Raw genomic sequence first — 10,404 nt, 5'->3', positions numbered from 1 at the left:
GCTATGAATTGACGTTCCTCAACAATGAACCCTTTAAAGGGCATCACACTTGCACTATATTGATAAGTTAGCTAAGAACAGAACAAAATAAAGGCCTTCCTCATAAGAAAGCTCTTGAGCACTGTTGACAACGTCATTTAAATACAGAAACACTAGAATGACCAGCAACACTTAACTTGTAGCGTCCTCCAAAATCAATCTTAGCCTGATACAGATTTCTTCTCTCTAATATAATTGCTTTTAATTTATCACAACTCATCTTTGCTCGTAGTATCATCTCCTCCGCCCATAAGTTCTTCGAGAGAGAACTCATCCTCTTCAATTATCTGTCCATCTTTACCATCCCAGGGTTCAATCTTTGAAATGTTGGGGGTGCCGTCCAGAGGCAAGTTTCCCTTTCCTCCACGTCCAGCTTCCTTAACAAATTCTCTGAGAAAACGAAGTAGAGTTATATTAATTTGTTTTATTCATCACAAGGCTCGAGAGCAGTTCAAGATGAGGTGGAGGTAGAAAACTTACATAATCTGATCAAGCTCGAATGCACTCTTAAGTGGTGCATAAGCACCTTTTTTCACATTTAAGGCCACCAATGCTGGATATCCATAACCACCGACACCTACACGATTCTCGAGGTCTGGCTGCTTACCAGCGGCTGCCCAGACATAGCTGCAACATACATGAATGTTCATGGTCAGTAACTATATATTCAGCTTCTCAAGCAAGAGAGGTTTGATTGGGGATGATTTATGCATTATTCCACAGAGAGAGAGAGAGAGATGAATTGTAAGAGAACTCCCAAAAACTTGCCTATAGGGACTCCTTTTGAACTTCTCTGCAACAGATAATAACTGCTGAATGTATTTGTTCCTCCCTTCTGCCTTGGAATCCAAGATATCAGGTAGGAAAGCGACAAAACAGATGGCAGCAGAACCACATTTCTCTTCCATGACATCCTACAAGGGAAGATTATAGTAAAGCTTTAATCCCCAGGTTACTTACAATTTCACACAGCTTAATTATTGGAAGGAAGCTAAGAGCTTACAGGGCCAGTTAACTCAGTCACTTCGGCAGGTGCAACATTTGTTTCCAATTGTTCAAGAGCAAACGATTCAATGGCTTTAGCAGTCCTTGCACCCTCATAGGGGAGTGGGGTGTCTTTGTCAGCTCCAAATATCAATATGGTTGGGAATCCTTGAACATTGAACCTGCTCATAAGAGACTGGTAATGCCACCTCATTAGAACCATATAGTACAAGAAATAAAAACATGTAAATCCAGTACATACTACCATCCCGCAGCCTGGTTGCCCAAAAAGAAAAGCCTGAAGCCAAACTTACCTTCTCTACATCACAGTCAACGTGTCCCAACTTCACCTTCCCCTGCAAGTTCTTGGCGGCCTTCTTCCACTCAGGTGCCAATTTTTTGCAGTGCCCACACCTTTAAAAAAAAGGAAATTGAAAGAAAGTCGATAATTTGCTACAAGCAGGTGCACTTTAAGTTCATTTAGTAGACTGAGAGATTATTATCTGAAAATAGCTTATAAGATCATCATACCAATTAAAAGCACTTACCAAGGTGCAAAGAACTCTACAATCCAGAGTTCTTTACTTTTAACCACCAATTCATCAAAATTCTGGGAATTTAATTCTACTGAAGCATTAGGTTCAGATTTTTCACTTGGTCCTCCTGTTGCTTTTCCACTTAAACGGTCCTTCAACAACACCTTTATCTGTGAAAGACAATGGAATGGTCACATAACTAATACTTCAATGCATTTTATGCAAGAGGATTATATGACCAAGTGAGACAAATGATTATCACGGTCTATCCATCCCATCAATAAGTGCTAAAGCAAGATAAGACATAGTGGAGTAGACATGATTACAAAAGACTATCTCTATTACAAACAAAAGAATAAACTAACAACGAAAAAAGAAATAATTTTGAACAAGAGATTACAAACCTGTTGGAGTGCAAATTCTGCAATGGGTTTCACATCCCTTGCTCCCTGATAGTCAACTGGAGGTTTCCCAGGTACAAACACCTTTATTGTTGGAAATCCTCTAATCCCATATTCCTATAGAGCAATCAAACACATCAACACCCCAACACAAAATTAACGTATTAGTAAACATTAGGAAAATACAAACCATATTCCATATACTGCAAAATTAATTACAGAATGGGAATGAATTTTCATGCAACCTAATATATGAGTCAAATGGTTCGATTAAGTTATTTGAAGGCAGAGGGATGTTGGTAATCTACTATTGCATCTTCAAACTTAGAAGTCAAAATTGGTAATTGCAAGAGTAACTATAGGAAACCTGAGCAAGGGACTTGTGCGCATCAGCATCAAGAGCTGCCACGGTAGCCACACCCTTTAAGACAGTAGCCGCCTTCTCCCATATAGGTGTTAGAGCTTGACAATGTCCGCACCATGGTGCAAAGAATTCAACCAGAACAACTCTGTTCGAGTCCAGAACCTGCCACCATTGCAAAGGATTCAGTTCAAGGCAATACTAGTCAGATTGTGGTCTGATCCAATGTCTTATTGATCACGTAAGATGATCGCAAACGAAAATAACAATCACATTAAAAACATTTGTAAGTAATATACTATCCTAGGAATCCATAATTAACCCAATAAGAATCAGAACTTGTTGATCATTTGTAAGTAATATACTATCCTAGGAATCCATAATTAACCCAATAAGAATCAGAACTTGTTGATCATATATCAAATGAGAAAAGAAAACATAAACAAAACCAAAAAGAGAAAGTGCATTTAACTAAGCAAATGCATTACATAAGTTCCACTCAGTGCAAGATTGGCTTGCTTTTCTAAACCAAAAATCCCCAAGAAGCTATGAATCAGATCTAATCCCCGAACAGTCAAGTAGCAAACATGACTAAATCCCACTAAATTAATAAGCTCAGTAAGAACTAAAAGTCTAAAACCAATAAAAGAAAGAACTTTGCTTTGCTTTTCGAGGGCCAAAACCCAAGGGGCATGCTTGCTTTCAACAGAAATAGAATTACTTCTGAAATGAAAACCAATCAGTGCCCAGGTGCTTCTTTCGATCAAAATGGTGACGAATTCCAATCAATTATGCAAAAGATTGAGGAACTGGAAAAGGATACGCTACAGTTACTGCTAAAGATTCAAAATTTACCTTGGACTTGAAGTTGGAAGGAGTTAGCTGAAGAACTGGCGATGATGGTCCGTACAGTGCATCACAGACACTGAAGACAAAGCAAAATAAGAAGATGATTGACACAGCTCGAAATTGATTACCTCTCATTCTCATTCTCTCTCTCTCTCTCTCTCTGAGATTTGTTCTACGGATCAGTTCAGAAACCTCTCGAGGCATAGAAGACACAGCGGGCCTTTACTGGGTTTTGGGCTGTGGGCGAGCTACGTGTGTGGACCAATGGCAGATTTACACGTCATCTGGCCATGGTTTCTCATGAAATTTATTGGTGTTTTTTGTTCTTTATTATTTGTTCATCACGGATTGGACCAATGGGGTTTCTGTTAGCTTGATCATAAAGCAATAAACATTTTTTTATCAAATTTTTATAATAAAATAATAAGGTTTAGCCCTAATTATTTTTTATTATGAAATTACCTTGTGCATGCCAATGTCTTATAAAATCTCAAAAATGTAAAAATAAAAAACTATTACCTATTGAAAAAATATTTTGGTTTCAAATATCTCTCCAAATAAAAAAATTATAACTGATAAACCAAAAATCTCCACTCTCTCTCTCTCTCTCTCTCTAACAAACTGAACGTAACATCCACAAGCTAAGGCTGCAAGAGCGTTATAAAAGCAAGAAAAAGACAAGGCCTGTGGGCCATGAAAATGTTCTCATTCATTAATGAAATAACAGAAGAAAAGCAAGTTTCATGAAAACTACAAACTCTTGCTCTTGTAGAGTAGCTTACACAATTTCCGTGTGATATGCCAGAGCACACTTTCAACTCCTAACTATATATATGTATAAGCTGAGCAAGCCCCGAAAACCCACCATTGCCAACTTAGGAGAGTGAGGTACGTTATGAGAAGCACAGCAAAGAAGCTTAGGAGGATGGAGAAGCTCATCAATTTGGTTAGCAAGCTGAAGAACATGTTGGGGTGCTCAGCTGATAGGAACCTTAATCGGCAAGTTAAGGTTAGAGCTTCACCGCCTTGTGCTGTTCTCTGCGAAGAGCTTTTCTTTCCTTTGAAAAGCGCAAAGGGCCATCGAACAAGAAACAATGATGTCAATCCTTTTTCAGCAGTTCATGCTGCGGCTCAGAATCATTTTGCTCTCAGACCAAACATCTATATTTGAGAAGACAGAGTTGGCAAGGTTAGTGAGTTATTGTTGAGTCTTCTGTCTTGTAATGATCTTGGTGGAAAAGAGAGCTTGTTTGATCCTCTCAGTGAGCTAATTATAATAACAGTTGAAGCTGCCTAGTTGTTCATTGCCTTCTCATAATTATATGGTAGAATGTGAAACCTAACATTAAAGTACATGCTCATCCAGATGCAACCAATCTGTAATATTCTGTTCTGTGATTAATTTGTTTTTGTTAATCACATAATTAGCCTCTGATTAAGGGCACCTAATGCAGCATTTGAAAACCATGTTCAACCTGCCTACCTACCACAAGCCTTGTAGACATAGTCTTAAATCTCATTATTAATGGTGAACAAAACCCTACAGAAGGCAATATGTTATAGATTGCAAAAGTAACTAAACTCTCAATGGAGCCTGAAGAAGGCCAGTAGAGGACCATACACAACTTGGTTGGCATTCACACTCATTATAAAATCCACATGAGCATACTCCTCTCTGTATTCTACCACAAGCTTGTCCCTGTCATGATCTCTGAGCTTGTCAAGCAAAATCCCCACATCGCTAACGTCAGCAATTGAATCTCTCCCTCCATAGCTGAAGAAAAGTGGAACGTCTTTCGGAATGTTTGTCATGTTGTACACTGGAGGAGTGGGTTTCTTGTAGTGTTTTATGTTCGTGTCTTCAAGACCATAATCATACATTTCTACGGTTCCCTTTCTGACAACTTTCCAAAATCAAAAAACAAGGAGCAAAAATTGAAATTTTGTAAGAACTTAATTTAATTAGTTAGGATTTTTGAGAGCTGAAACTTTCAAAACAGATACTACAGTTTCTATTGCTGAACCTGGAAATGAAAGAGACTTACTCTGAGATAGATGTATAAGGTTTTTCGTCGCAGTTGGCTGTGGATCATGTTCAACTAAAGCATCTATGCTGGAAGAATTGAGGCAGCAATTTGGGCCTGGAGATTGCAAAAACAAAAAACAAAAAATCAATTCAATCAAATAAAAGTGTGAATGAGCAAGCCTAACATTGTTACTACCTCCTATAGCTGCCAGGAGGTTCGAGCAGTCACTGCCCCGTGTTGTGCAGATAAACTCCACAAGTTGTTGGATCTGCCTGTTGGGATTTTGAGAAGAACAAAATATCTAAAACTTTGTACCAAGTTGAGTTAAGTTCATGATATTATCTGCATGTGACTAATGAAGCAAAAGTTTCTATCTCACCCATTCGGAAATTCCAGCCAGCCCAACAATTTCAGTTTCTGTTAAATAAAACAAGAGAACATTTTGGTCAGTTATGCTACGTTTATAATAATGAATTTCAGAATCCATATTTGAAAACAAAACAGTTCATTGAGTTGTGCTACTTCTGCAGCAAATATGTCAACAGCAGGTCTTAAAATCAGTGATGAAATGTGACCCAGATAAGCTACAGGGCTAAGCAAAGCAGCTGATCTTAGCAAGTTTAACAGCTTTTCTTCGGAGAAGGCGGCAAGGGCAGTCAAAGTTCCCTATAATTCCATACTTCAAGTCTCAGTCATCTAATTTTTATGTACAAAAGAACTTAAAAACTTGAAATATGAACAAACCAAAAAAGTACAAATATTTACCAAGGAATGCCCAACATAGTGTAATTTATGTCCTGTTTGATTGTTCACATACTGGAATGAAGCAGGAAGATCATACGCAACCTATTCATCCCATGACCAGTCCCAGTAAGCCTAAATATCATAGAAGATCATAGGTATTGTTAGTATAATGCAGATGGCATGATGTGATGAACATTTGCAGAAGCAAAGTGAACCGGATCTTTAGGACTAAGTGATGTGTGTCCACGGCTAGGGCTTGTCCCACGACTGTTGACAAGCCATACATCAAAACCATTGTCAGCCAAGATAAATGGCAAAGCTTGATCCGGCGGATTGAGTAGCCATGATGAAGCATCCTGTCGCCAGTGCCACACAATTGTTCTTTAGTTTATTTATGTCATGCACATATGTATGTACATATGCACGCTCAAACATATGGTGCTTAGGTGCAAACCAGGAAGACCTCATGTTGTAACAGAACAGGCAGCTTGTCTGCTGTCTCATTACCGGATCGTCCATTCGGAATCCTCTGCAAGCCAAGGATGTACCCATCTGCTGTTGTTACTTTAAACCCATCAAAAGTTCCATGACAAAGGAAAACAAAATTTAATCAGTCAATGTCAAAGAGTGACATACATAAACTGAAAAAGATAGAAGTAAGGCTGGCAATTTCGACACTTGATAATTACTTCGTGTTCTTGGCAAGTATAGCCTTGTGTCTCCACCATTGACTTGCAAATCCCATCATCCAGATTGTTGATTGAGTTCAACTTTGTTCTTGTTGCTGCAACTGCTGAAACACAGAGTAGAGCCAAAAGAAGTAGAGTGGTTGAAGGGTTAGACATTTTGAGCTTGGTTGTCTCTGAGTGCAACAATTTAGAATTTTTAAAGCTTTTTCCTGAGAGTGATTGAAGGGTTATTGTTCATTGTTAAAAAATTGTTGCGTATATACAATAACTTGAGCCAATATTTAATGCAGGTCCAGTGTCATTATATTGCATACATACCTAGAGACTAGACAGATTGTGTGCCTTACTGTATGTATTTCTAATGAAGCAAATTTATTTTGTACACGTCATGAATTGTTCTCTCCCTATCTGTTAATCATAATGAATCACATTAACCAGTCAAAAGACCCCTTTACCCACTTTGAGTTTGAAGTCAGCCCCAAATTCTTCACTGAAATGTCTTTCTCCCCTTTCAATTTTTTCTTGCCAAATTGGGATTCTTTGGATGTAACTTGTAACATTAGGACCCTCTTATTTTTGCAATAGATTACGAAAGTAGCTAAAGTCTCAATGGAGCCTGAAGAAGGCCATTAGAGGATCATACACATCTTGATTGGCATTCATACTTATAACAAAATCCACATGAGCATACTCCTCTCTGCACTGTACTACAAGCTTGTCCTTGTCATGATCTTTGAGGTTGTCAAGCAAAAGCCCCACATCATTAGCATCAGAAAGTTTATCTCTCAATCCGTAGCTGAGGAAAAGAGGAACATTTTTCGGAATGTTTGTCATGTTGTACGCAGGAGGAGTAGGCTGCTTGTAGTGTTCCATGTTTGTGTCTTCAAGATCATAATCGTACATTTTGAACGTTCCCCTTCTGACCACTTTTCAAAATCCATAGACAGGAGCAAATATTGAAATTTTATAAGAGGATTTCTAGGAACTTAAAGCTTCAAAATTCAAATGCTTTTTTTTTTTACTTTTTTGTTACACTTACAACTCACCATTACTGAACCTAGAAATGAAAGAGACTTACTCTGAGACAGATGAATAAAGTTCTTGGTCGCAGTGGGCTCGGGGAAATGCTTAAATAAAGCATCTTTGCTTGAAGAACTGAGGCAGCAATTTGGGCCTATAGATTGCAAGGGGAAAAGAAACTAAGTCAATCAGCAATGGAGTTAAAAATAATTAAAAAATTCAAGTTAAGAGTGTGAATCATTAACTCTAATATTGTTACTACCTGTTATAGTTGCCAATAAGTTGGAGCAGTCAATGCCTGGTAGTGTGCAAATAAACTCCACAAGTTGTTGTGTCTGCCTGTTGGAATTTTGAGAAGAAAAAACAGTTGTTATTGATGTCATTTGTCACAAATCAGACAATTTTGTACCAAATTGAAACTTATGATATTGTCTGCATCTGTCTTAACAACTGAAGCAAAGCAGCTTGAGTTGCTATCTCACCCGTTTGGGAATTCTTGTACACCCAACAATTTCAGTTTCTGTTGAACAAAACAAGAGAACATTTTGGTCAGTTATCCTATTTTTGTAACAATAAATATCAGAATCCATATTTGAAAACAAAAAAGTTCATTGAGTTGTGTTACCTCTGCTATAAATATGTCCATTAGAATTCTTACAAACAGTGAGGACATCTGACCCAGATAAGCCACCGGACTAAGCAAAGCAGCTGATCTTAGCAAGTTTAACAGCTTTTCTTGGGAGAAGGCGGCAAGGGCAGTCAAAGTTCCCTATAATTCATTACTTCAAATCTCAGTCATCTACTTTTATATGTCTAACAAAATTCAAAAGCTTGAATTATGAACAAAAGTACAAATATTTACCAAGGAATGCCCAACATAGTGTAATTTCTGTCCTGTTTGATTGTTCACATACTGGAAGAAAGCCGGAAGATCAAGAGATGCCAATTCATCCCATGACCAGTCCCAGTAAGCCTACATATCATAGAACATAATGCATATCATTAGTATGAGACCATGATGCAGAACCGGATCATCATCAGGACTAAGTGATGTGTGTCCACGGCTAGATTTTGTCCCGCGAGAGTTGGCAAGCCATACATCAAAACCATTATCTGCCAAGATAAATGCCAAAGATTGATCCGGCGGATTGAGTAGCCATGATGAAGCATCCTGTTGCCACACACAATTGTTTTTTAGTTCATTCATGTCTTGCACATGTATATGATGCATGCTCAAATACATGGCGCCTAGGTGCAAACCAGTAAGAGCCCATGTTGTAACAGAACAGGCTGCCTGTCTGCTATCTCATTACCAGACCGTCCCTCTGGAATTCTCTGCAAGCCAAGGATGTAACCATCTGCTGTTGTTACCTGAAACTCATCAACAGTTCCATGACAAATGACAAAAACATTGATATCTGTCACATAAACCGCAAAAGATAGAAATAAGGCAGGAAGTACTTTCTGATGCTTACTTGATGTTCTTGGCAAGTATAGCCTTGTGTCTCCACCATTGATTTGCAAATACCAACAACATCCAGATTGTTGATTGACTGCAGCTTAGTTCTTGTTGCTGCAACCACTGAAACACAAAGTAGAGCCAAAACAAGTAGAATGGTTGGAGGATTTTCCATTTGAATCTAAGATGTCTCTGTGTGCAACAGTTTTTATAGATTGTGTTATTTACAGTAGACGAAAGCATATCAAACAGATTATTATAACACAGGCCTTCAGTTTAACCAATATACACTAATATTTATGGCAGGATCCAGTGTCATTCTATCATTCACCATTTGGAAAAAGATATATGGCTCACTAAGGCACACTCTTTTTTGGCCACATCAGTTAATCATAATCAGCCACATTAAAGGCTCGTTAGGGAGTGATTCTGGATAGGCCAAAAAGAACTTCTATGGAGAATTACTTCTCCAAATAATCACTTTAAGCGGTTTTAAGTGATTTTATGGAGACGCACATGGGAGGTGCTTCTGCTCAAAATCACTTAAAATCGCTTAAAGTGATTATATGGAGAATCACATGAGAGGTGGTTCTCCCCAGAAGTGATTCTGGCCTATCAAGAATCACTGCCAAACGAGCCCAATTAACCAAAGGACCCTTTCACCCATTAAAAGTTAGTTCCAAATTCTTTACCCAAATGCCTCCCTCTTTCAGTTTCTTCTCTCCAAATTTTCTTGTTTCAATGCCATGCAGCTCTGTTTAAAAAAATTCATTAGAAATTGTCCATGCTGCTGATACTCTTAATCGCCAAAAAGATTGCGCCGGACACCATTCTTTTTATGAATGGTATGGAGCTGATTGCGCCGGACATAAATATCGCCAAAAACGAACATCTCTTTCAAGTCTCAGATTTTAATCAAATGAAACAAAAACTTCATCCCAACGTAGAGTGTCCACAACTTATGAACTGACCATCATTTTCATAAACATAAAATTTAAGGTAATTGAAAATTGGTGTTTATAATGATAATACAATAGGTGGTTTACAATGAAACTAAAATGGGTGGTTTTCTTTTGGTCACGCTGTCACTGTCTATTGGAGTTGACAGTTTCCACCGTTTCCATATTCACCAATTTTTGAAACTTCCTTTTGTTCAGCACTAGTTTTTATGTATAGCTTTGAATTATTTGTACTATATTCCTGATACTGCTTAACCCGCAAGGCATATTTTTCAAGTCTAGAATTTGTATAATTTTGCGCGGTGTCAAATGGAAAAGAACTTTTCAATGTAGCAA

At 38.0% G+C, this 10,404-nt stretch overlaps 2 protein-coding genes and 1 pseudogene across 4 annotated transcripts; all 3 read right to left on the bottom strand.

The window, feature by feature from the left end:
* Nucleotides 1–158: 158 nt before the first annotated feature.
* LOC103329165 (protein disulfide isomerase-like 2-3) lies at nt 159–3,471 on the bottom strand. The gene is made up of 9 exons (XM_008231593.2): nt 3,177–3,471; nt 2,328–2,486; nt 1,964–2,077; nt 1,572–1,729; nt 1,338–1,437; nt 1,043–1,219; nt 808–953; nt 520–666; nt 159–429 (listed from the first exon to the last, which is right to left on the bottom strand). Exons 1-9 carry the CDS (start codon nt 3,372–3,374, stop codon nt 249–251), a joined length of 1,380 nt encoding a protein of 459 aa, XP_008229815.1. The 5' UTR covers nt 3,375–3,471; the 3' UTR covers nt 159–248.
* Nucleotides 3,472–4,674: 1,203 nt separating this feature from the next.
* LOC103329163 (triacylglycerol lipase 2-like) lies at nt 4,675–7,081 on the bottom strand (annotated as a pseudogene). Its single transcript, XR_016126433.1, has 9 exons — nt 6,618–7,081; nt 6,396–6,505; nt 6,157–6,297; nt 5,963–6,073; nt 5,720–5,863; nt 5,577–5,614; nt 5,393–5,469; nt 5,216–5,311; nt 4,675–5,074 (listed from the first exon to the last, which is right to left on the bottom strand). The product of XR_016126433.1 is annotated as a triacylglycerol lipase 2-like (transcript).
* Nucleotides 7,082–7,175: 94 nt separating this feature from the next.
* Nucleotides 7,176–9,416, bottom strand: LOC103329203 (triacylglycerol lipase 2-like). 2 transcript variants are annotated; one of them, XM_016793374.2, is made up of 9 exons: nt 9,126–9,416; nt 8,911–9,021; nt 8,678–8,821; nt 8,513–8,623; nt 8,276–8,419; nt 8,133–8,170; nt 7,913–7,989; nt 7,709–7,804; nt 7,176–7,556 (listed from the first exon to the last, which is right to left on the bottom strand). In XM_016793374.2, exons 1-9 carry the CDS (start codon nt 9,282–9,284, stop codon nt 7,237–7,239), a joined length of 1,200 nt encoding a protein of 399 aa, XP_016648860.2. In that variant the 5' UTR covers nt 9,285–9,416; the 3' UTR covers nt 7,176–7,236. The 2 variants fall into 2 exon arrangements, with proteins under 2 accessions (XP_016648860.2, XP_088907435.1); XM_089051309.1 differs by having other exon boundaries at nt 8,750–8,821.
* Nucleotides 9,417–10,404: the final 988 nt, after the last annotated feature.

The sequence above is a fragment of the Prunus mume genome, linkage group LG4 (genome assembly GCF_029339155.1).
Source record: "Prunus mume cultivar Tortuosa linkage group LG4, ASM2933915v1, whole genome shotgun sequence".
Lineage (NCBI taxonomy): Eukaryota > Viridiplantae > Streptophyta > Magnoliopsida > Rosales > Rosaceae > Prunus > Prunus mume.
Note: the sequence above shows the minus strand (reverse complement) of the source record. Positions and strands in the feature narration are given on the sequence as shown.

Coding starts and splice junctions, on each gene's coding strand:
- LOC103329165 (XM_008231593.2), bottom strand. CDS start 3,374: ATGCCTCGAGAGGTTTCTGAACTGATCCGTAGAACAAATCTCAGAGAG. Junction 1,220..1,337: donor TTGACTGTGATGTAGAGAAG/GTAAGTTTGGCT, acceptor TGGCATTACCAG/TCTCTTATGAGCAGGTTCAA. Junction 954..1,042: donor TGACTGAGTTAACTGGCCCT/GTAAGCTCTTAG, acceptor CTTCCCTTGTAG/GATGTCATGGAAGAGAAATG.
- LOC103329203 (XM_016793374.2), bottom strand. CDS start 9,284: ATGGAAAATCCTCCAACCATTCTACTTGTTTTGGCTCTACTTTGTGTT. Junction 9,022..9,125: donor ATACTTGCCAAGAACATCAA/GTAAGCATCAGA, acceptor GATGAGTTTCAG/GTAACAACAGCAGATGGTTA. Junction 8,420..8,512: donor ACTATGTTGGGCATTCCTTG/GTAAATATTTGT, acceptor AATGAATTATAG/GGAACTTTGACTGCCCTTGC.